This window comes from Pagrus pagrus (genome assembly GCF_965226575.1).
Source record: "Pagrus pagrus genome assembly, chromosome: 16".
NCBI lineage: Eukaryota > Metazoa > Chordata > Actinopteri > Spariformes > Sparidae > Pagrus > Pagrus pagrus.
The window spans coordinates 14,443,693-14,470,406 of NC_140200.1; the positions used below are offsets into that span (position 1 = coordinate 14,443,693).

General features: G+C 39.2%; 1 protein-coding gene across 1 annotated transcript in view; it reads left to right on the plus strand.

Annotated features, from left to right (window-relative positions):
* The window catches only part of ppp2r5a (protein phosphatase 2, regulatory subunit B', alpha isoform), a 44,426-nt gene extending 20,360 nt beyond the window's left edge, over window positions 1-24,066 (plus strand). Inside the window, exons 3-13 of the mRNA XM_084376902.1 lie at window positions 9,261-9,362; window positions 9,482-9,574; window positions 14,914-15,044; window positions 15,780-15,839; window positions 16,562-16,670; window positions 17,038-17,091; window positions 17,298-17,348; window positions 17,439-17,558; window positions 18,041-18,168; window positions 19,327-19,428; window positions 21,263-24,066. Of these exons, the coding sequence (XP_084233028.1) occupies window positions 9,261-9,362; window positions 9,482-9,574; window positions 14,914-15,044; window positions 15,780-15,839; window positions 16,562-16,670; window positions 17,038-17,091; window positions 17,298-17,348; window positions 17,439-17,558; window positions 18,041-18,168; window positions 19,327-19,428; window positions 21,263-21,518 (1,206 nt within the window). The 3' untranslated portion in view covers window positions 21,519-24,066. The remainder of the gene's footprint in view (window positions 1-9,260; window positions 9,363-9,481; window positions 9,575-14,913; window positions 15,045-15,779; window positions 15,840-16,561; window positions 16,671-17,037; window positions 17,092-17,297; window positions 17,349-17,438; window positions 17,559-18,040; window positions 18,169-19,326; window positions 19,429-21,262) is intronic.
* Window positions 24,067-26,714: the final 2,648 nt, after the last annotated feature.

Consider the following 26,714-nt stretch of genomic DNA (forward strand, 5'->3'; position numbering starts at 1 on the left):
AGTCTGGTTCACTTCAGTTCAGTTTTTTTTTTTTTTGCACTTCCATTGTCAAAAGTAGTGGATGGTATCAGAAGAACCGTTCTGTGCCGTCCTGTTTTTTCATTACCCCTCTGTTGAGGAGGCTAACACACTGATCGGATACTAAAAGGTGGAGTTAAAACACTGTAGATCAGTCGGCTCTGCCTCTGCGCTCCCTGAGCCAAAGAACAGAGCTGCTGCAGCAGCAACAGACTCATTCAGCAGCTAACCCAGTTAGCACAAAGCACACACCCATAGCAGTGACCTGTAACTGCTGGCCCGGGTGATTGTTTCAGTTCTAGGTATGTTCAATAAGACTATTTTGCTCATGTTTAACAGAGTTTTTTATATATTTATTAGACTAAAAAAGCTAACAAGCTTGCTGAATGTAGGGAACTAGCCGCTCTTTTTCACATGCAAGGATTGTTTCTTTGTTGTAATAAGCAACCACACACCTGTGCTGTGTGTTGAGATTGTGTGGTCGAGTAAAAGAGAGAGCGAGCGGTAGAAAAGAGACAGTGAATGCGAGCTTAGCAGAGCAGTGTCTTGGTTCATAAATGCAGCCACAGACAAACACAGACAATGTTCAGCCCGTGAAAAAGTGAAAGGGGGTTACCCCCTAAGCCAGCCAGCAACCACCGCGTCTACATTTAAGAGTACTATCTGCAGTGGAAACCATGGGTCGACAGATGTGGCTTTTTCAGGGCCAATATCGCTACCAATTATTAGAATTTTTTTTTTTCAAAAACTTTTTTTGGGGGGGGCCTTTATATGGCTTTATTGATAAGACAGCTTCAGAGATGACAGGAAACAGGATGAGAGAGAGGGAGGGTGACACGCAGCAAAGGACCCCAGGTCGGACCCGAACCCGGGGCGGCTGCAGCGAGGACAGGGCCTCTGTACCAGTATTTGGAACTGATATTCATTTGCAGTGAAATTGAAAAATCTTACTGTCAAAACTACAATTTACTCAAGTACTGTATTTTAGTACAATTTTGAGGTACTTGAGTATTTCCTTTTTCTGCTACTTTACACTTCATCTCCTCTACATTTATTTGATAAATGTAGTTACTAGTTACTTAAAAGATTCATATTATTTACTGGTTATAGGCTATTAACTGTGATGTTACCAATCAGATATTGTTGTGGGTGCGACATTGTGTTAGAGGATGTTGTATCAGAGCCAAAGTAGCACATTTTTAATTTAGTGTATTTTATCGGCAATGTGACAGAGAAATCTCCAACACTGATAATCAAAAAAATGCTGAATATCAGCCCCGATATTGAGCCTGGACAATATACTGTCAATCTCTCATGGAAACACAAAGCATGTCTGGGGTTACCATGGGTTACGTAGGATTCAAAGAGTACTATATGGAAAGTACTTGGTAGAAACGCAGCTTTATTTACTGTATTTTGTATACTAGTGGTAGCTTCTGTCTGAAGCTTGTATGATGACACCCACCCACTCAGTTTTTAAAATAATTCTAGCCACTGTAAGCGACTTCAGTCTCATTCACTGTGTTTAAACGAATCCACTGACGTATGATGTAGACTGCTGACCTCAGTTAAAACAAGACTTCCTGTAGTTATGTCAAACAAACCCTATATCATTACACTCCCTTTTGTTTCCGTGTTTCAGTGCTGCCTCCAAACCCCAAGTAGCAGTGCTGTTCTGTGGGGCAATTTTGGTTGTGAAGGTGAAATCCTCTTCCACACATCCATTTTTGTTATGAAAGAAACGGCAAATATACAAAATAGTTTCTCCTGTAATGATGTATGAACCACCATTCCAACAACCAACATAAATATTTAAGTCTTTTCACATTATGTCTGTGTCAGTCAGCCATATTTCTGTGGCAGGATGTGTTACCATAACTTTGCAAGTGATGAATATCTGTGCTGTGGTTGTCATCCTTGTTCGGTGTGATTGTCATCAGAGTTCTCTCGTCATGAATTTTTAGATATCTGAAAACATGTTTTGCACTTTGCATCGGACCTAATGATCAGAATAGTAACTAATCAGTAAGTCAGTTGCATGTGAATATGACACTTTAGTTATTTAATGATGTAAACTTATATTTTGTTGACTTATGATCTGGACTTATGATCTCAGTACTTCCATGAGTGCATTTACTAGAAAAGTAACCGCGTAGGGCCAACTCAGTAAATGTCGGGGTTGAGTGATGAACACATTGGCTGCTGCAGGAATCTTACAGAGCTAACTCCCTGCAAAGCATCTTTGGCCAACATGCTATAGATTTGTGTCGATGGAGCAGGTGCCCTCACAGCCTAGTTTCCTCCTACAGTACTATAATGACTCATGTACAACATTTAGAACACAACAGTCAGTACTGTAGTCAGTGCTGCAGTGATTCACCCCACACAGTAGATTATCATGATGGATACGAATGAGCACTTCCACAGCTCAGTCAAGGAGTCTTCAGATTATTAATGGACTGCAGGCACTCATCCATGTTGTACCTTGCAACCATTGATTTAGGATCTGGTTTGTCTTCTAAGGTGTTTTACAGATTAACATAATGACATCATTTAAGCCGCTAATTTGCACTTGGCAGTCCCTTGAAAGTCGGAAGCTGTTGAAAGTTTGTTCCCGCGACAAATGACTGTAGATAAATGTAATTTAAACAAGTTTTGTTTATACTTTTGTGCAACGACAAGTGCAAAGCAACAGGTCTTGGGTGCGCGGACTGTGTAGGCGTCACCAGTGCCTCCTGCTTTTTCAGTAAGTGTAGGTGCACACCATGAAGTGCAAAAGGGCTCGGTGAAGTGGAATATAAATTGGAGGGTGCAGTGATTAACGCATAATCTGTCAGCCAATCACATGACTGGTTTCATTGCTGTGAAACAGCTCAACAAATGAAGAATCGACTTCTCTAGGAAGTCATATTGTTGTTTGGATGGTGTAGGGTGGCAACACACAGTACCACAAATCTGCAGCTTAAGACAGATGTTGTCAGGTTGTGTTCAGTTTAATAAAAAATGTTGTACTTGTTTATATGATGGCATTAAACCGCCACTTCATTTCAGTTTTAAAGGTGCACTATCTAGTTTTGGGGAAGAAATTTCAATTCGAGAAAGATCTTCATTGACTGACTTTTTATATGCCTAAACAAACTGTCTTTGTTTTCATGACTGAATAAACAAACTGACTTTAAAGGACAACACAATTTCATACTGTTTTACTTTGTTTATATTTGGCGGACCTTGCCACCTTTACATGCAAATTTGACAGCAAGCAACAACTTGCATTTGAGGTCAATGTTAAAACTGCTGAAACATCTGTGTTTAAGATACAGTATGTATTAGAGACATTCTATGCCTTGTTATTGTGCCGGTCCCACCCTTAAAGCAATTAGAGTAATGGCTGTTGTCAGTTATGGCTGCTAATAACACCAGAATTTAAATAAATAAAGGCTATCCACCTAACTTTGCCTGGAGTTGGTAAAGCTGTAGAAGCCTATAAACAAATATAGCAAACAAACGTTGCAATCAAAAATAGCTCATTTAAAAGAGAACCCAAAATATTGGTTACTCTGATTTGTTGGTTGGTTTTTCAGCAGGATTACACAAAAACTTGGAGGGAGGATGGGTCTCAGCCCAGAATAGACCACATTAACTTGACTGGTTTGCATCCAGATAAAGGGACAGATCCAGGAATGTTTTCTCACTTTCTTTAACTCTGGGAGATAGGGAGTTTTTCTGCTTTTTAGTTAATTCTTCAAGGAATAATGCATGGATCTTGCTGAAAAAAATCTGTTGTTTAGGTGGCTGATATCTGTGAGTGAGTAAAAAAGGGGACTGTTGGCATAGGTATATGCCATTCTTTCATCATAGTAATACTTTGTTCCTAATGTCAGCATTTCCTTGTCTGTAGAGCTGTAGAGTGTATAAATATAACATTAAACCTTGTGGTGAATACAGGATGTATATATGGGGTTTTGGGGCATAGCACGATTAAACACAGATAGTAAACAGAGCAGAAAATCGTTGTCAGCAGTAAGTATTTCAAATTATTAAAAATAAACCTCATTAGTCCTCAAAACTCAAGTCCTACAAATAAATCACACTAACAAGAAGAAAGAAATATCTGCAATTATTTTTGTTGTGTGTCAGTAAAATATGCTTTGATCTGAAGCATTTCAAATTCAGATTTTACACAGTTTCAGTCCTCACGTGGCAGAAAACCGTGTGCTCAACATGTCATCCACTGGATCATGAGCTACTTAACATGGAGTGGCTTGTCCACTGCACATCAGTGATCTTTTGGGTTACCAGGATTGTAAGGCCGGAGTAGAATAAATGCGTGACTCCGGCTGGTGCACAGGTATTGTCTTTTGTCTCATCTATCAATTCAGGGCAGAACGGAGGGACATGGTTCGAGCTAAAGAGAAAACCCAGGTCACTTTAAAGTGTCTGTACTACAGGCTTCTGAATGAGGTTAGACAAATAGCAGCTGCACTTTCAGAAAGCTGGCTTGATAATAGCTCTCCCGGATACTCCATGCTTGGCATCACATGATAATGAAGAGGTGAGTGTTCAAAGTGCTACCCATTATTCTGCTGCAGTGAGGACCGCTTTGATCACAGAGGTTGTTAGGAGTACAAACAGCACGGTTTCTCATCAATGTAAAAGGAGTCTTGCCTCTTTTGCCAACTCTATAATTAGTGTTATGAGTATATTATAGAAAATCACTTCTCCGAGACAGATTTGATTGAATTCTTCCCTTCTGTGCCAGAGATGAGTGAAAACCCAGCAGAGTCGGTGTGAAAAGAGCATCTTTGATCTTAAGTTCTCACCTTTTTCGTCATTTTTGCTCATGCTGCACTTTTCCTCTATCTCTCCGCCCTCCTCTCTCTCTAGTCTCCTGTGTTACTAGGTGTCGGTTGCTGCTCCTGTCACCCTAAGTTTGGCCCTATACTGAGCTGCAGCCTCTCCTATAGTCAGCAATCTTACACTGTTTTCACTCACAGTCACCGTTTTAGGATCCTCCTACTTACTTTCACACACACACGCATACGAATCACTGTTTCCTTTTTCCTTGCATGAACATTTGTCACACATTTCCTTTCTTTGTTATCTTCTCACACTTGTTCATCTTGTTTTGTCCTACTGTAGTTCTTTTTCAATATTGTGAAGTGATTAAGCACGCAGGATGCTGAGAGGAGGAATTATGCAATTCACCACATGTTAATGGTTTTTTTTGTCACTTCAACTGTTATTCTTTGTCTTACTTTATTTGGAGGACAATTGCATCACGTTTTTTTTGTTGCTGTTTTTTTTACCACTGTTCCCAAAATGTGACATATATTAGCAGAAAGCACAGTGTTGCCATGGAGACATGAGTCAGCTGTAGGCTACAACTTGAACCCTGTTTTTCTGTATTTGTTTACATTTAGGTAAACTGGCACCATTGACGAATCATGCAGTAGCAGTTCCTGTATGGAATGTTCTCATTGATGTACAGACAATTACCACTGGATTACTTTCATGTTAAGAAAACTTAAAAGTGTGATGATTTTCAGGCATGTCCTGGACTTACTTCCGACCCATGGCCCTTTGCTTCATGTTGTGCCGTCTTGTTCTTTCCCCCCTTTGATGAATCATTTTAGATGGTCTATTTGGTTATTTATACAGCTTATTGAATGCTTGCAAAATGTATATTAGGTTGCAAAATACAATACAATAACATTTTAAAACTTTAAAACTTAATTTTACCTAACAGTCTTTGTTGCTGATTGGTTCTCTGAAGTTTGTTTAGTCTTTACTGACGTCCACCAAGCTTTTCTTCAAAAGACAACAACTCTTATAACAGTGTTAGATTCTCCTAATCACTCTCATATTTGAAGTAAAACCTAACCTCCAGGTTTTTGTTTTTGTTTCTCTTCGTAACATACAGCAGTAACAGGTCATCAATATCCATTTTCCTAAGCTGCCGACACAGCTTGAGTGTGCAGCATGTCCTTGGTGCCACTGTTTACAGAACGTTAATGTTCATTAGTGTGGATGCTCACGTCGTTAATTTTATAGTTATTGTTATAGCGATTGTTCTTGGTGTGGACGGCCTTTTAATACCCTCAATGCGGACGGGCTGGAAGGGCAGTCCTGCCATGTTAAATATATAGTATGAGGCTGTATGTGGGTTCTCATTCTGCCCCTGTTTGAGCCCCACTTTCATAAACCCCACATTTTACTTGACTTTGTGAGCATTTGGCCTCAGAGCTCTCCTCTGGAAAAATGGGCATCACACTGAGGCGCAGTGTCTCGCCTGGCAACCCACTCTGTGAGTCATCTGATACCAGCTCAGCCAATGATGTGGCTCACACCAGGGAAAGCAAAGCAATACGCCACAGAGAGCTTGTAGAGGTGGCGCACTGATTATTATTCATCTGCCTCATTATGAGCATCTGCATACACCTTTACACTCTGCAGATGATGATGTGAAAGCCTTTAATGTGGTGTAGAAGGCAGGTCGGTCTCACCTGTGGTGCATTCTCACAGTTTTAAAGTTTATCAATTAATCATATAAGTGATTTTTGAGCAAGAAAATCACTGTTTCCAACTTCGCACATGTGAATGTTACCTGGTTTTCTTTGTCTTCTATTACAACAAAGAAAAAGAAAGCAGTTTAAAGGCATCACCTTTAGCTTTAGAAACTATAATTGGCATTTTTCAGTATTTCCTGACAATTTGGAGACTAAAGGGATGAATCAGTAAATAGAATAATATTGACTGTTCATTTTTCTTCTTTGCTGGCACTGAAATACTTTCGTCCAGTCACAGAGGCATAGTTAAGCTGAATTATAATAACTTTCAGATGCATTTGGGGGTGTGTGGTGAATGCTTACATGTGCAGTTTTATTGCAGACTTGTCAAAAGTGCTGCTTAAAGCAAACAACAGCAGAAAATCAAGTGAATTACTGTCTGTATAAATCATGCAGGGACTCAACAGGTTCTGTTACTGTTTGGCTAAAGAAAAGGATGAGATTTTGGATGTGTAATTGTCATTTCCAGATGGTGTTTTCAGCAGCTCAGAAACAGCTGCAGTACATTCACAGACTTCTCTAAAATAACAGGAAGGACACAAGCAGACAAATAACAGCTCAGTGCAACAGTGGTGAGCTGAAGGGCATCTCTGAATGCACAACTCATTCAACCTTGAAGGGGATGGGCTGCAGCAGCACAAGACCACGCCGCGTACCATTCCTCTCAGCTTATTACAAGATCAGGCTAACATGGTCATGTGAAAAGCAAAACCAGATCATATGAATACTATGGTCACCGAAGCAGTGTTGCTGACCAGGTTTTCCAACAGGAGAATGTGTGACGTCATCACCTCTGGATGACTCCAAGAATATTAAAGTGACTTTGTATTGTGGGAGAGCTGCAGCTGAAACAAATCCTTTAAAAATCTGCTGTAAATGGATGATAATATTAAATCATTCATCCAATTTTAAAGGAACATTATCCGTCAAATTTAAAGCAGATATTCTTGAACCACTCAGGCCACTTGGGAAGCAAAACGGGCACTGAGGAGACACTTCCAGAGGTGCTAAATTAAGTGCCCGCTGAATGTGTGTGAACTTTATTACAGCGCAAGTTTAACATAGCAGAACAAGGCCATTATTTCAATGTATGTAGAGGCTTCTGCTTTCTTGGGAAGTAGATCATTTTCCGCCAGGTTTTGTGGCCAAAGTTAGATGAAATTAACTTTTGGAAAACATTTCCGGCGGGGTTCGGCGGGGAGAAGTTATGAAGACAGTACAAGTCAGCAATCCACCAAAGGGTTGCAACACAAATCTTAGGGGGTCACAAGAAGCTTAACAGGACAGTTCAAAAACAAGTGATCAAAAATTGATTAGAGCACCAGAGATGACACCTTTTTTATTCCACACACTTTTCAAGTCCTGGTCCCTACATTACCCACAATGCAGCATGGTCACTGTGTGACATCACATGTTGCACTCATGTGGTGTGAAACTAGACTTTTCCTTGATGATTAATACTGAAAAGGAAGACTGACTGGAGGCCTCTAGATCTAAACTCTTCAGTCTTGAAATATGACTCATAAGCGCAATGTTAATGCTCTGATTTTACCATTTCCATCCATTGCTGTTCTGCTAGCTTGTTCAGAAGTGATGCTCACTTGTAAAGGTCTTCCCTGAGTTTTGCAGCATGTCAGTTTTGGAGCCACTGTCAGGTTTTAAATTCCTTTGGCACCTTCCTCCCCCCATTAGTGTCATTTGGATTTTCCAGCTGCCAATAAGTAATTTGATGTTGTCTTTATCATTTCAGCATGATAGTGTGCAACCAGCCACATAATTCCAGCTTTTGCAGCTCCCCACTGCTATGTGTGTCACTCTCAAATTTACCCAGCAGCTAAAAATAACAAGGTGGGATAGAGGTGGCAGTGACCTGTCTACAATGATTGTCTCCGGTGCAGAATTTTAATAGGGGATTGCGGCAGATGCTGGATCTCTAATGGTTTTATCCAGCTCTCTGTGTTTTGGCAGCGTTATTAAACATCTTCTGTTCAATTTAACAAGCTCAGTAAGAGTTGCTTTCCACTCTTTGTGTTTGTATTCGCTTCCTCTATGGTTGTACCACCAGCTCAGTGACTTGACTTTGTGTCCAGATTGTGTGTGGACCTCGTCTGAGTTGTTTGACATTTAGTCAAATAAACTTTAACCAATTTCATTGCAAGGGTTTTAATATGATAAGCACACGGTCCCACCCATTCACAGTAGACTACATACTGTATATGGTTAAAATAAAAGAAAGTAATAATCTACAAATCACAGGTTCACTTGTTGAATAAAGCTACAAGCAGCTTGTTTTATTAGATGTGTGGATTTAGTTTGGTGGAATAACTTACTAAATTTCAAAGAAATACAGTAGTCAGCCACAGAAATAAGATGATGTACCCCTTTTTAAGCAAATATTGCATGTTATTTCATTAACAGATTTCTATTTTATCTAACTTACCCAATATGTCTCTGTATTATAAAAAATAAAAAAACATACCAGACATGGTATGGCATGGTAAACGTTTTTTAACGTGTATAAAATCAAAAATCAAAGTTATTCAAGAGCTGCCAACACTCCTAAGGATAAAGTTAAGGCTCACCTGTTGATTATCTATGAAAAATCACTTATTGTTCTGCTGTATCCCTGTATATTTTTCATTTTTCCATTAATAAGACTCCTCCTCTTTCCTTCAGATCTGCACCAATATATTCCGGACTCTTCCTCCGAGTGACAACCCTGATTTCGACCCAGAGGAGGACGAACCCACTCTAGAGGCCTCGTGGCCTCACATTCAAGTAAGGATCTGATCCATTCAATGTCTCGGTCTTTATCAACCTTTAGATTACATCATTGTGCGTTGTAGTAGTTATATGGTTCATATGTCCATTAAATTTTTTATTTGTTTATCTTCCAGCTGGTCTATGAGTTTCTCCTGCGTTTTCTAGAGAATCCAGACTTCCAGCCCAGCATTGCAAAGCGCTACATCGATCAGAAATTTGTTCTGCAGGTAGGAGTCTTTTTTTTTTCTTCATGTTTAGCATGACGTAATAATGACAATGCGAATGTGTCAACAGGTTCAAAGTTGACCTACTTATAAAATGAAGACAAATTGGCTCCATCCCATTTCCAGTTTTTACCCCTACCCCTTGTTTTCGAGTGCCCTCTTACCCCTCAAAACAGAGTTACAAGGGGTACTGGTTGAAGTCTCCTTCTATGAAATTGAACATTCCTTTCAATACGTCGAACAGTGGGACTTTCATGCACAAAGCTAGCAAGTAAGCTAATCAGACATTAGGAAACTAGTAGTGATTGCTTCATGCGTTCTATAAAACAAAGGATCATAATGCATTGAAACACAGAAAACAGATTTCTCATAAGCTTTGGGCTGACGTGTGCCTCTGAAAGACCTCTGCTTGGAGAGCCACTGACACTTCGCCCATCCCCTCTATCCCTACAAGAACTGGGACAGCTCAACACTAGGTGTGGAGGTGCAAAATGGAGGTGTAAGGCTTAATGGTAGGGGCAAGGGGTGTATTGGGACTGGGCAGGGATCACAAGTTGACAATTAACAATAAATATTAATTGATTGTTTCTGGTTTTTTTTTTAAATCAGTGTCATAATTGGGTGTTAGAGAAGACTGTTAGCTGATTTTTGAGCTGGGAGTGTCATGATGGCTCTAATGCTGCATCTGTTGTTGGTTGGCTGGTTTGTCAGCAGGATTATACAAAAACTATCAAACAGATTTCCACGAAAATTGGATGGAGGATGGGTCTCGGGCCAGAATAGACGCCATTAACTTTTTTGTAAACTGTTTTTGTTGTCTTTTTAAACAACACAAAATAATACAAGAAGACCTCATTAACTTTTGGTGCGGATCTGAATAAAGGGACACTCTCACTTTCTTTAATATTATGAGATAAGAGCATTTTTGTCAGTTTCCCAGGGAATAATGCATGGACCTTGATGAAAAAACTTCAGCAGCATTTACAATGTAGCAGTTTGATCTGAGATATGGTGAGCTTAAATTATGGTTAAGCAGTAATGGGTGTTTTAAAATATTGATACATGGCTATCTGGTTTAATATTGTTTTCAGCTTGATCAAATTAAAGGGGAGTGTTTAGCCTTGGCAGGGTGCTCTACTGAGTGCCAATCTAGTTTTCTAAATCAATTAACTGTTCAGATGGAATATAAAATGTCAGAAAAGTAGGAAAAATGGCTGTCAGAGTTCAGCGTGGTGTCTTCAAATAACCAGACCAACCCAGAGATAGAGGTTCCTATCATGGAAGGAGAATACTCACATTTAAGAAGCTGGAACCTTTTAAGTTTTTGCCATTTAGCTTTGTAAATGACTGAAGCTGTTAATTGATTAATCACTGCAGTTCTTCCCAGCTGTTACAGATAGTTGGACAAATGCCGCGGCGAATACCATAACAGTAATTACCAGCGCATTGTGATTCTTTTTAAGAGTTCAGCAACCCTTCATTCTGATTAGTTGGATGAGTCAAACCATTAATATGCTGTAGCTCAGCTACATCTCTCCTGACTCAGTACCCACCTACTGCAGGAATGCCTAATTTCTTTTGTGAAGCCTCAGAGCGAAGCAGCAGCTAACGCGGGGGACCACAGGGCCTGGAATGTTGGCTGGGCCACATCCGAGGTGCCTGGACCGACTTTCCATGATGTGAGTGTGTCGTGGGGGAGCTTTAAATAGCTGCGTGCTGTTTACTCTTCAGGTTTGATAGAAGAGGACTGCGGTTGGAGCAGAGGGAATGAGGTGGAGGTTTCGGGGTGCAATAAAAGCTGGGGAAGAAGGCCCGTGGTTTGGTTAATTTGAGATGTTCACCTACATATTCACCATAGAGGTCGAAGCATGAAGGCAGCCAGGGGAAGCTTCCCTGGAGGAGGCCAAGGTTTGGTGGTTTGCTCAAGGGCACTCTGACATTTTTGTGTTGCAGGGTTTAGAAGGATGAAGCACCAGGGCATCAATACAAAGACACTGAGGGGGAATCCTTGTTAGGTGTATCATACAGTACATACTTGAAGTTGTAATATGTAAGGATTTTAGTTGAAAACATTCAAAAATTACCTGAAATTATCAACAGAATGTGAATACATAGACGTCATAACAGTTGTGACTTTATGACGTCTATGTATTGTGTTGCAGGGATATCTACTGAAGTTAGCATGCTAACCAGCCTGCCCTGTCCCATCCTGGTTAAAATCTCATCTGCTCCACTAGCTCTCCAAACTGTCTGGACTGCTAGCTGCACGGCTAACGGAGCTAACTAGGTAACGGCAGCTATAGTTTCTGTAGCAGCAGGTAGCAGTTACTCTAGTGATACACAGCCCTTTAATTATTTTGAGTATCTATTCAACAGGTGGCTAATTGTTACATATTGCACCTTTAAAGATATTCCCCTGGAGTGATCTTAGTCATCAGTAATATTTGACATTTTTACATGTATTTAAAGGAAGTTCACCCAAAATTCCAGTATTACGAAGACTTGGATTACTTAGGGCGAACTTCTCCTTTTAAGGTGTTTCTGTTTTTGTATTATTGTCTTGCAGCCCCCCCAAAGCTCAGTGGGAAAAAATGTTGATGTCACCTTTGTCTTCGTCAAATTGTGATTAAGTACTGACCAAAATAGTCATATTTATGATTGTTTCCATAATCGAGCACCCCTATCCTGAAGCGGCCACAAACATTATACATTGTAGTCTTGGTGGCATGTCATTTTAAGCAGCTTCTTTGGACCCTTCGGATTTGCTAGTTAATGGCATGTTTTGTTCTTCAGATACATAACTTTAGTTACAAAACTGCGCTGCTCTGGTGCCTTAAGATCGACCAGTGCAGAAAGCAGCTGCTGCTGAAAACATCCTGCGACATGGGAAAACAACCATATGTGGAGTTAAGAGCAGAACATGTGGGCAGTCACGTGGTTAGGCTTTGTCTTTTTCTTTTTTCTCCAGGGATCACTGGTAGAATTTTATGGAGTATGTCTGTGTTGCTGTGAGGGATCTGATTTCACTTAGTTTATGGTTGAATATTAAGTGTTGAAGTTATCAAAGGCTTGCGGTTGCATTTAAATCCCTACCTGATTCAGAAAGTTCAGTCTCTGTGTTATTTATGTCCTCAGTTTGATGTTTGTGTGAACAGTAACTGAAAAGCAGAAACATTGTGGAAACTCCTAACCTAGCATGCAGAACGCTGGTTTGCTGGCTCAGTCTAGATGTAACTAAACTACTTGGCTGTTTTTGCTCACAGTGTTTACTTTATGTAGTGAGAGGCAGTAGGAGAGCTACCTGCTTCTGCTAATAACTGTGTAGTAGCTTCGTCCTGCTCTATCCATACTACAGAGCTGATGAGGCAGTCTTTCAGTTTGTTTTTTTTAGGATTTAAGGTGAAAATCATACAGTGGTTATTCTGGGATGTGTCATGTTCAGGCTCCTGAGAAAATCCTAGAGTGGCCTATTGTGATTGAATATTGACATTTCGTCAGGCACACACAGGAGATCTGAATTGTACTCTGGCAGCTTTTGTTTCATAATGAATCAAATGTCTATGTCCCATTTCACCTTCATTGATCAACCTCAGCGGGGTCTCTTCTGTGTGTTTGGTAATGATTTTACCAAAACACTGAGTGAAACGTTGGCAGAATCAAATATAAATCAAGACATTTCTTAAAGGGAATATCTGTATCTTTAAACCTGGGTCCAGTATTTACATGTTTTGTTGTGTAAATGATTCATACTTCAAAGATTTGGAATCAGTCCAGACTGTTTAAGTTACGTCCACTAAGTGTTTGTTTTTGCCAATCACAGGCTCAGTTTGTTATTCTAAATGTCTGACAACATTACAGAAATGGTTCCTGTGGAGATGGACCTTTTCCTTAAATAATAAAATCCCTTTTGTAACCAGAAACACAATTGTCTCACTCAAGGAGAAGTCTCACTCTGGAAACGATACAAGTCCAACTGATTTTGATGAATTTTGAGGCTGATACCTAGATTGATATTTTAGTGTTAATTACTGAAGTGCTTATTTTCTTTACACAACCCAATACATAAATAGACAATTTTCGATTCAATTTCGTCATTACTGTCTGGTGGACCAACTACAGAATGATGACACTGTTTCAAAATGTATTTTTGGCATTTCTAGATACAACTAACTGCCTGGTACAGTATGGACGTTGTACTGATAAGCAGTTAGGGCTAAATTGAAGGCAACAACTTCAGGTTCGATATATATTCAATATTTGAAACATCTTAAACTATCCATGTGATGCCTTGAGCAAACCTCCACTTCCCACATTAGTGCTGCTCAGTTACAACAAAGTGAGATCGGTTGCACCGGTGTTTAATATGTGTGGCTGAATGAATGTGTATCAGCGCAGCGCTGAAGGAGAACATGTGTCCGTGATACAACCGTTTCCTTGATATACGCAGGTTTAAATATAGTCACCTGTCACCGAGGTGCTGTTGGTGCTCTAGTGAGAGATAAAACTCTTGAAGATGATTTGAGCCTGAAAACACTTCTTTTGAACTCAAGCATCGGCTCGGCTGCCCTCAGCAGTATTTGAACAATGACTCATCATATGTTGCTTTAAATAGCTTTTAAACACCAGAGATTTCAAATCTATTTACAATACTGAGCATTCAGCAGCACATACTGTATATTTGTTATATAAGATGCTTGTAGCTGGTATGATATGATTTGAATATTTATACCTATTTGCACAAAATACAGCCTTACAGTGAGCACAATAAATGTGTCCCTAGTTTGTTTGACTAGAGGTGGGCGATTATTGGAGAAAACTAATTTTACGATATATAATCGCAGCACGTAATCAGGGTAACCTGTGCTGTTTTATAGCGAGGGCTCATTAAGCCTCAGGGGAAATTGTCCAGGACATTGCATGACAAAGGCTACATATTGAATGAGTCATCTACAGTAGTAATGAGGACAGACGCAGGATCTGTCTTCAGCCCAGCAGGTGATTGATTGATCGAGTCATCATCCATTCACTTCGCAGTAATCTATTTAGGGAAAACTAGAGACTACCAGCCTAATCAGTCACAACTTCCAATCAGCAGCTACCACCAAAACCCTGTATATGTAATGATAAGTATTTGATTAAAAGTATTTCCAATGTTACAAAGATTTACCGTTCAGCCAGATGCTTTAGTGGTCAAAAAAATATATCACACTATAGGTCCAGTGTAAGAGAATCTAGTCACGCCGAAACAAGTAGCCCTACAGTATGGAGAATATAGTAGTGTGTTATTGATTCATTGAAAACTGAGTCAGTGTCTTCATCTCGTCCTTTGTCTGTCCCTTCAGCTGCTGGAGCTGTTTGACAGCGAGGACCCGAGGGAGAGGGACTTCCTCAAGACCATCCTGCACCGGATTTATGGAAAGTTCCTGGGGTTGCGGGCCTTCATCAGGAAGCAGATTAACAACATTTTCTTGCGGTGAGTGACTCCATCTTGTTTTATGTTTTAGCCATCTAAGACATAGTTATCTCTACATATCCGTACATTACTGCAAGTTTGTACAAACAGATTCCTCCTAGCCCCTCAAAACTGAGAGGCAGTAGAAAAACGTTCAGATGGAGGCATCAGATATTCTCAGCAGCAGTGTGTTGACGCTCTCTGCCTCCTGTTGCTGCGTGACAATGGGCTGCAGATGATTGAAACAGGGGGCACTTGATGTCGTTTCCAACAGGCAAGGTGGCAAAACGGGTGCACCCACTTTGACCATCTGTCACTGCGAATAAAAATAGTGCCACAGTTGTCAGGATCTGTCTGTACATACCAAGGCTGCACGGCTAGATTGGTTACCAAACAGAGGAGGTGAATGACGTGTGGATCATTAAGTTACATAAGAGCAGTCGATTTATGGTCTCCAGATAGATGTGTTTATTTTTCCAAGTTGTTATTAGTTGGCTATCTAAATTAGACTTCTTAATAAATAAAGAATAAAGATCCCTGTTTCCTGCACAAACTCTGAAGGACTGACAGCTTGTTTGGGCACAAAGACTTCATATAAAGGCTGAAATCTTCAGGTTTTGTAGTCGGCATGTGGGACAATCATGGGACACCAAAACGGAGCAATGATATTTGAAAGGAACACATTATGAGGAGCAGCTTGAATCAGCTCTGCTCTTACGGTTTTTGGACTCATGTGTTTCATTATTTCTGTTGCAGGTTCATCTATGAAACTGAGCACTTCAACGGAGTTGCTGAGCTGCTAGAAATCCTGGGAAGGTGAGTAATAACATTTGTTCATGTGACACAAAAGTCACTGTTAATATCCACTGTTGACTAGAAGAGCCTTTGTATACATTTTCCGAGGCAAAGATACAGTGAGTAGGACATTAGTCAGTTAAAAAGAAGCGGGGGAGATTTTTCTTTAGATAGTTTCATTTTTGTCATTATATTTTGTGGCGTTGACAGTGGAAACACTACCAATTTGTCCACAGGGGACAAATTTACTAAAATTACCAGCATGATTAATACCTGGAAGCAAGTAAATATATCAATCACAGCTTTTAAAAGAATGTGTCACACCTAGCAACTGGGTCAGCTCCGCCTGCTCACTAAGATAGAAGTTTCTGTCCTTTCCTTCCTCAGAGTTGCTTCATCAAGTTTCCTAAATCACTCCTGAGCTCAGACTCCTTGCCAGAAGTTAGGAGCTCTCTGAGAGAACTCTCTGGTTTGTCATATCTAAAGTGCTGATAGTCCAGGTTGTGAACAGGCTTGTAGAGAATGTTATCGTGTGTTCGATGACGTGGAGGACTTGTGCTCTCTTGCAGTCCTAAACTAAAAGACCCCTCAGGCTTCTTCTCTTCCGTCATCTTGGTTCTGACATTGCACTGCCTTTCTCTTAACAACCGTGCCCTGCTCTCATTTTGTTGTAGTATTCAGTTTGTGCTGCTGTTTTGTATTTCCGTACAGTAATCTGTCTCCTGTTGGTTTTCTGTTTACAGTATCATCAACGGGTTTGCGTTGCCTCTGAAGTCAGAGCACAAGCAGTTCCTCATGAAGGTGCTCATCCCGTTACACACAGCTAAAGCGTTGTCTCTTTTCCATGCACAGGTAGGCGGAAACTGACTTTACTACTAATTATATTATTTTGTTATAACTTGATCAATTTTGGCAGCATATGCTTGATTTCTATCATTAAAAGCTGTTGTTAAGGATTGTCTCTCCAGGATTAAGCACTGTCATAATGTAATCTTTTCATATTGCACCTCCCGGTGGTGTGGACTTGGAAATGCACTTGTTCAATGATTATTACTGTGATTTATCTTAAATTTCTCAAATTTTCCACTGCAGGAATCTAAGAGTAATTACACTGATCATTGCTTTTCACCACAAATTTAAAAATAGATATCTTTTCAGATAACGTTCTGTTCGATGCGATCTTTGGGTGCATTTCCTGTTCTTCTTTTGTGTCCCTCAGCTGGCGTACTGTGTGGTCCAGTTCCTGGAGAAGGATCCTACCCTCACTGAACCGGTACATTTTTTAATTTTTAATTTAAATTTTTTTATATCATTCATCCCACTCAAAGCACAAAGCCTCGAGCACTAAATTAGTCTGCAGAGAAATCTGTAGTGGGTGCCAACAGCCACCCACTCAAACAGACGGCTGCTGTGTTATTTTTGTTCTTTCCTTGTGACATTCAAGAGAAATTCTCATGAACTTCTCTGTTGTTTTTGCAGGTTATCCGTGGGCTGCTGAAGTTTTGGCCTAAAACCTGCAGCCAGAAAGAGGTATTCTATCTATAGATACACTTCACACTCATCACTGTGGTCAATCAGATCTTGATGTTGCATCCTGCTCTGTGTCTCCTCTCTAATTAGGTGATGTTTCTGGGTGAGGTCGAGGAGATTTTGGATGTCATTGAGCCAACGCAGTTCAAGAAAATCCAGGAGCCGTTGTTCAAACAAATCTCTAAATGTGTGGCCAATCCACACTTTCAGGTACACGTGACACAAATAAACAGAACTCTGTTCAGACATGAATTTTGACTGCAAGCTGTTGAAGTAACTATTCAGTAAATGTTCATTACAGCTTTATTTAGACCTGGCATTTAAGGAAAGAGCCACGTGTTCACTTGATATTTAGCACGTTATAAGTGTGAAGGACGAAGGCTGTTTTCTGTTCGGTAACGAGCTGCATTAGAGATTCATTTGAAAATGTGTTTTGTTTTGAACCCTTAATGAATGACAATGACCCAGCTTCTCACAGTGAATCCTTAAATACATTTTCTTATGAGGAAGAGGATTCTGCTGCATAGATTATAAAGTCTGACATAAAAACAAAAAATGACAGTGATAGAAAATATGTTTACTTGAGTACAGAGCCGTATAGTACTGTTCAGTATAAAATCAAAGCAGTCTCCTTTCAGTCAGCCCTTATGAAGAGTTTCTGACTGCAGTATTTGCCGCCTCTGTCTTCACAGGTAGCAGAGCGAGCGCTTTACTTCTGGAACAACGAGTACATTCTCAGCCTCATCGAGGAGAACATCGACAAGATCCTCCCGATCATGTTCGGTAGCCTGTACAGAATCTCCAAAGAGCACTGGAATCCGTGAGTACTCCAGTCGAGAGAGGGCTGTTTCAGTCCAGCTAACTTAATAATCATTCACACACAGAAACACGTGCTCGGCTAAGAACTGTGATTTATACAGCAAACCTGTCATGTTATGAAGGGAGTCTGAGCTCAAAGGTCCACTTAATGACTCACACTCTCAGCCACATTTGTGATTCATTCACAAGTGGACCTGTTGAGTGTGGATTGTATTTATTGTTCCCAAACGTCAAGAATTAACATCCATGCACATAAAACCTGCTGCGTCTGTTTAAAGCTGCTGTCACATGCTTTTCTATAGGTTGTGTTTACATGCAAACATTAATGACAGACATACAGACGCCACCATGATGAGTGTCACAAGTCATTTATTGCTGTGCACACACGTTTTTTTTTTTTCAATACTCACTCACTGTTTTTTAGTATATAAGTTTTGTATACATGGGTAGATATTAATTAATGTTATTTGAAGACCAGTGCTGCATCTCTCAGCTTAATTAGCAACAGTTTGCGTGAATAGTCACAGTATGTATAGAAGTATTTTTCAATCAGAAGAGAGGCGCACAAGCACAGCAATAAAGCATGTAATGTTACAGTTTGCCAGTGAATTCAACCCCAAACCTGGGGTTTATAAGAGAGTGAAAAATATAATACTGACAGTAGTTCAGTTCAACTCAACTTTTATTTATATAGCACCTTTCAACATTGTTAAAGTGCTTTGCAAACAAATAACATAAGTAAAATAATAAAAGAAGGTAGAGTGACACAGTACGGTTATATAGTATACATTTACAATAATAAGACTAAAGCAGAAACAAAATATAAGCACCACAGCCTGTGTTCAGTCAAAAGTTTGTGTAGCTTCTTCTACTGCGTCTCTGTATATATTAAATAAAATCAGCTTCAGCTGGATATCCCTCAGAACGCTGATTTGAATTATTCTCCATGAAAGCTGTTGACAGTGGGTTCAATTAGAAAATATCTTTTATAAATTATAGATTTACAGATTTTGATTCAGGGATAAATTAGGTGAACTGACCCTTTAAATGAACACTGATCTGAACACACTGCACGTTAAACCTCGATGTCCACTTTTCTGAACACATGAATGTTTCCTAGCTGAGTTACTGATGCCGGAGTGTCTCTGTTGTGTTGCAGGACAATCGTCGCTCTGGTCTACAACGTGCTGAAGACGCTGATGGAGATGAACAGCACGCTGTTCGATGAGCTGACTTCCTCCTATAAAGCAGACAGGCAACGGTGAGTAACAGACACTTCCAGAATCTGAAACATGGACTGTAAATTACATCAAACACTCTTTTATGTCACTGTATTTGACAACGACTGGGCCAGTTTCAGTTATTGCCCCCGATATTCATGTTCCCTCCATCAATAAATATTAAGTTCTCCCTGAAATAATGAATCAGTGCAGTGTCTTTCTGCCCTGCTGCTCAGAATACAGGTACTGCAGGTACAAACTGCAGGTTTTATACAAGGTGGTTCAATAATAGGCGATTAATGTGAGGATTTAATTGCCATAAAATATATTTGAGTCAATTTTGTATTAAATCAATAACACAATAAAGTGTGTGAGAGGAGAATACTTCCTGAAGCTACTGAAGATTACAGAGAAAAGGTTCTTTGACAGTCAGAATAAGACATGAACAATAATAAAACATCCAAAGGGACCTGACATTACAAGCAGTTTCCTGAACACCTCTGGCCAGAGAAAGCTGCAATCAGTAATAATAAATTGTATCCTTGTGGTATTTAGAATAAAGTGGCAGCTAGATCCAGTTTAATCCCGCAGGATGGTTCGACCTTTCTTTACTAGCCACGACAGCGGGCCGGTATTGTTTTCACTTTGTGAATCATTGTGTGTGTGTGTGTGTGTGTGTGTGTGTGTGTGTGTGTGTGTGTGTGTGTGTATGTGTGTGAACTACCACATAAGCAGTTTTGAGTCTTGTGCACGTTGTTTCTACGTCTGTGGGCAGACTTTGTCCCCTTGACAGCATCACAACTGTGCAAGATGCAGCCATGAAACTTTACAGGTGTGGAGTTGGGATCAAAATGAAGTCTAGTTATAGTTTTGTAAAAGGGTCATGCACTGCTTACATCACACACACACACACACATATTATTAATGGAGGCTCTGTATACAAATCACTTTATGTACTGTTAAATGTAGTGGTGATGTAGTGAAGATCAAGTGGTTATCATCTGTGAATGTGCAAACACTCACAGGTTGTGCTTTCTATAAGACGCTCTGACTATGAGAGAAAACTTGTGGTTTTAAGCATTAAAGCCAAGAAACCAGATGTTGTTTCTGCAAATGAGAGCAGCAGACAGGTGGTTGATTAGAGGGATTCAGCAGTTGATCTACATTCACACCTGCTCCTGTAAACCAATTTAGCTGTTTGTTAAACATTATTGAGGCAAATGAGTTGAGTTTTGTTGAAGGAATATCCTGAACATAGTTTTTAGGTGTAGACTGACTATCGGCCTGACCAATTATATATTATTCAGCGCTTTTTTAAAAATATCGGTGTTAGGTGTCTTTGTGTGTGATTGTCGATAACATGTGTTAGTTACATTCCATCACTTGTTGTTTTCAACCTTGACACCAAGATTTAAATGTATTCCTGCAAATGTATATCAGTTTCAGTTATTGGTTATTGGTCTCCTTGATTACTATTACTTGGTATCGTATTGGCGCCGAAAAACGCCATATCGGTCAACTCCTAGCTCTTTTCCTCCTTGCCAGTTGGTGGTGCCATCAGGTCTGAATGTGATGGGGTCACTTTTAGATCGTCCTTCGTTAAAAAAATTATTTATGCCTCATTTTTTTAAATCTATCTCAAATGAAAAATGGCCAATGTTCGTTTTTTTTGCTCTAAATTAATTCTGTAAAATCATGTTTGAAGAGGGTTTCCAGGGGTTCATTTCGGATCTGGTCCCACATTTTAGACTCACTCAGCCATGTGCACCTTTTAATTGGGACATATTTTGCATCATTTCTTGTTTATATTTCATTTCCTGGTGGTTATTTTTAAATGCAAACCTAAATAGAAGTCTTTAAATGTCGTTTCCACAGGGAGAAGAAGAAGGAGCAGGAGAGGGACGAGCTGTGGAAGAATCTGGAAGAGTTGAGGCTCAACAACACCACTCTGGTCCAGAACAACAGCCACGGCCTCCTGGGTGTCCACAACAACAACAACAACAACAACAACAACAACAATAGTAATAATGACACCCAGGACAAGAGTGTTGATGCTGCTGCCGTCACCTCAGACAACAACGATCCTGACGTCAGTGAGACGGCCAGCGAGAGCACCACATGTGCCAAATGACAGCGGACGTCAGTTTTTTATTCCGTGACGGTTTGACGTGGTGTTCAGGACTGTCAGGAGACGATTAACGGAGACAGAAAAACACAAATTACACCTCAGCAGTATATTAAAGCTACTTAGAGTGACTTAGAACGCCAGCATTTCTTTGGCAGAAAACAAATATATATATTTCAACTTAAGACTATTTTTGGATGTTACAGTGTGGCTGCAGTATCTTGTTTATTTGTCTGATCAAAGATGTATCCTTTCACATTTAGTTTCTTAACTGAAAATGATTCTTTTTTTTTGTTTTTTTGTTATATTCATTGTATGATACACGGGAGGGGAGAAAATAATAATGACTTGAATTTAATGTTTCCGATTGTGCTGCACTTAGACAAGCTGAATAGCTATTTAAAGATGTCTATTTTTTAATGTGCTTTTCCTTGTTGCTGCCAACACAGGGGTGCAAACCTTAAGGAAGAAGGGAACTTTGGGAGTATTATGGGCAGATGGGACCAGATCCAAAATTAGACGTTTAGTGTCCTTTAATGTATAGAATAAGGGCTGTTATCAGGGGCTAGAGGACAGGTAGAGGTAGAGGATGGGAGCTGCATGGCCAAAAAAAAGTTCAATCCTGAAGATAAATAATCCCAGATATGGAGTGATGTCTCTCCAAGTCGGAGTATGAAGTCAAAACTTTTTCACCGTCAAATTTGTGAGATTATTTTTGTGTTTCAGGTGTTGGCAAATATTATTTTTATCTGGGTGAAGCTAATACTTGTAACACAACACCTGAATTTATAAGATAATTTACACTAAAGTATTGAGAACAGGGCTTTCAGAGAATTAAATGTTTTTCAGCCTGACTCAAGATAAAGGAATAATTTGACATTTTGGAAAAAAGTTCATCAGCTTTCTTGCTCACAGTTGGATGAGAAGTTTGATTCCACTTTCTTGTCTGTGCAGTAAATATGAAGCTACAGCTAGCAGATGGTGATCTAAGGTGGTGATGGTGATTTAAGTATTTTCATCCCGATCTGTCATAAAATCTTTTATCCTCCCATCCTGAGTCATGTGGACACTGTATTTCTTCTGTTAACCTCGCCTTTATCATGACCAAAGATAAAACTATTTCACCTTAAACAACACACCCTCGTGAATGCAGCCCCCTGCTTTGCTTCAACATCAGTCTGAATCGTATTTTTTACGCACAGGACTATTTCTTCCTTGGTGCTTTGTAAACTTGGCTGTTAATACGTAAGCGTAAGAGGTGCTTGTAGGCAGATTTTCTTACCTTTGACCTAGAGCTGCTACAATTATGAAATTAATCACCAACTCGATTAATGATATTGATAAATCATGTTAGTAATTCTTTAAGGAAATGAAAAGACCAAGTTCTCTGATTCCTGCTTCTTAAATGTGAATATTTTCTGTTTTGCTCCTCTGTGACAGTAAACTGAATATATCATCTCCCTTTACAAAACAAGACCTTTGAGGATGCCAATTTGTGCTTTGGGAAACACTGATCAACGTTATTTGACTTTTTTCTAACATTTTCTAGACCAGACAACTAATTTCTAAATCGAAAAAAAGAATCAACAGATTAATCGTCAACGAAGGAATCGATAGTTGCATCCCTTCTTTGGACGGAGCCAGGCTAGCTGCCCCTCTCTGTTTCTAGTCGTTACGCTAGGCTAAGCTAACTGTGTAGCTTCGTATTCGCCGTACAGACATGAGTGAAATCTAACTTCTCATCTAACCCTCAACAAGAAAGCCAAGAAGAGTGATTCCCAAAATGCTGAGCCATTCCTTTAAAAGTCGTAGATGTAAGAGAAGAAAACATTTGAGACCTACAGTTCTATATTTTTCCACAGTATTGAGAAGGCAAATATTTTTGAATGTTTCATTTTGCAGATGGATTATGACGGGATGCAGGATGCGCTTGAGTGTATATTTGTTGAGTATCTGTATGTGTATATGTTAGTTTGGAGGCTACTTAAAGGGAAATGCCACTCAAATTTAAGATGTTCTGTACAGCACATTGTTTCTGTGGTCTAGGGAGGAGAAGTCTTTAGGAGCATTATGGGTTTCTTATCTGGTGTTCTACTATGCACAAGAGGCTGATTTTGCATATTGTGAGCTTTAATATCCAAATTCGGCTCATCTTGAAGTAATGATATTAAGAAAATTAACAGCAGAAGACTGTTTTTACAAGAAATCTTTACCATCAATGCCTGTCCACTCCCTTCATCTCCAGACGTTATTATGGCCTCATGTTTGGTTTGTGACGTTGGGAGTTGAAACACGTTTTCATAAGCTAAATCTGACTGCCACAGATCATAGAAACAACTTCTTAAACATTGAATGGTGTTTCCTCTGACGTTTGAGTTCCTATTTCTTAGGTCCAGTCTCTTCTGATGCCTTTCTGTCAGTACTGCATTCCAACCTCTGTGACGTTAAAAAAAAACAAAGAAAAAAAAAAAACTGTGTGGGGAACCTGTTTTGTAATCGCAGATCTTATTTAGGTTTCACCATCAAATAAAGTCGACTTTATCTTTCTACTCAACGCATAAACATCCGCGTCTTTCTTCTCTGGAGTGTCTTGAGTTGTAGTTCATCATGGAGGTCAACAGGTGGTGCAAGTTGTTGTTTTTTTCTCTTGTCTGTCATCAGTGGGGAGCTCCTGGGCCTCAGCACTGCAAAGAATAGTTATTGTTGTTGGTCACTTCATGTAGCAACTACATTTCTTTGAATACTTACACTAATATATTTATACTAATTTCATAATGTATAAATAATCTTTTTTTGATCAGCAAAAACCGGACGAGATCTTTGTTGACCAAGTCAGTGGTGGATGAGGTACTTTTATTGTTTACTTAAATAAAAGTAACTATAATAATGTTAACATGCTCCATTACAAGAAGAAGAAGCCCTGCCTTTAAAATGCTTACTTAAAGAGCTATTATTAAGTATTATCATCTAAATGTTAACAAAAGAAAAAACACTACCTCTGCGGTAAAATGGAGCAGGAGACTGATGCATTAGTATTATATTTGTTTATCGATATGTAAGCAGCATTTTGTTATTTGGTGTCCAATGTATAAATAATACATTCCCACATTAAAACAGGACACAGGTTTTATGTGCCTGACCTGCTTTAACCTACTTTTACCTTTGATATTAAAGGTGCACTATGTTGTTTTGGGGAAGAAACTTTAATGAGAAGAGAAAGATCTTCATTGACTGATTTCTTTTATGCCTAAACAAACTAAATAAACAAACTCCCTTTGTTTCCATGACTGAATAAACAAACTGACCTTAAAGGACAACACAGTTTCATACTGTTTTACTTTGTTTATATGTGGCGGACAGTGACGCTGCCCCCTTTCTTCTTCCTCTGAGAACAGCTTGTTATTCAGTTATGGAAAAAAGTAAACATTTCTGAGTTTGAATTATTGCCTCATTCAAATTTTTAATATTAAAATTCTGAGTTTGAGTTTCTTCTCCAAAACTACAGAGTGCCCCTTTAAACATGTAAAAAGTCTCATTGACACCTGGACAAAAGGTCACGAGAACACGTGCTGCTTTTGTGGTTTGTGTTAAATTCCACAACATAAAATAAAAAAATGCAAATGTAAGCTCTGATCCCTGCTAAATATTTTCTGATAATGCAGACTTTTGGCAAGAGAGAGCCAAAGTCCCTTCCGGTTTCCCTCCTGGGACCCTATTTCTGAAAAACTTTGTATGGTAGTGGATGGCGTGACTTAATAATGATCACAACATGATCATTAATAACAGTAGTCAGTCACAAAATCAGCCAAGAGCTGTTATTGAAACAGAACAGACACATTATATCATGACTGAATGATTCATTATTTGTCATTCAATCATATTTAATTATTGACTGATTCAGAAACATAATTACAGTTCATGTAAGACAGTCATTAAAGCCCACAGTTTCTAATGAGTGGAGCACTGGTGTCCACTGATTAACTGCGTCATAGGATATGTAATTTAAATGGGATTGACACATGCAGATTTCAACAGGTACGTGATGTCATTTTAGACAATCATTAAAAGTGTTGATTAGAAATGTTTCAATAAGTTGTACTATTGCCTTGCAGTAAAAGCTGGAACACAGCGTTTGTAAATATTATTTGCTCCCCCTGTGCTTCTCCATGACAAGTCCATGATGAGTCAGCATGTGGGGAACAGGTCTATTTGAAACAATAAGGAGAGTAAAGAAAGGGGAATTGTTTTTTAGCTTCCACATCCTGGAGGCAGTGTCAGAACCACTGCTCATGGTCATGGTTGTGCAAAAATGGAGGTTTCTACCGCTATTTAAGCTGAATTTTGGTAAACCAAGTGAACACATTCAGGGAACAAAAACTTGTTTTTCACAGCAGACGGTTTAATTTAAGTTCGACAAGCACTTGTTAACTGATTAACATCCACGTGAACCATGATGTTGTGACACTGAGTCAACATGAACAATGCTAGAAGCTGAGCTATAGTTTACTGAGAGGGAGAAACACAAGTATTTCTTTTGAGTGCACAAGTGATTTCTAATTTGAAGGAACAAGTGATTGAAACTTGTCTCGTCTGGGCTCCATGCTGTGTATATGAGATGATGTTGTCTTAATTGCATTTAATTGCATTTGACTTGATTGCGCTTTGTTTATTTTTAAATTTTCTTAAAGGAGGAGATTTATTACCTTCCTGATTTTATTTTACTTATCTGTTCACGCTCCTTTAATGTAATGTATTTCATGTATTTCATGAGCATGTTGCTTTCTTGTCTGTGTCTTGGTGAACTCAAGTTCCAGTCCCCTATGTTGGCAATAAAGTACTGAATCTTAAATATTCTTGAATGTGTCATTTTGTGCATATCTTTTATATATATATATATCGTATACATATATATCGTTTATATATCATATATGTATATACATATAGTGTATATATATGATCTAATTCATGTCGAATCGTCACAGGAACATCGTGACAGTATTGTAATTATTATTATTATTATTATTATTATTATTATTATTATTATTATTATTATTAGTCTTTTGAAAAAATGATTCCTCTAATGTTTCCCTGAGCCGAGCTTCTATTGTGCCTTATGAGCTACGTTTGTGTCTATTGGCCCCTCTGGGACTCCGTACCTACCGTGTCAGTCTTTCCCTCTAGAGACTTCACTTCTCTCTTCTG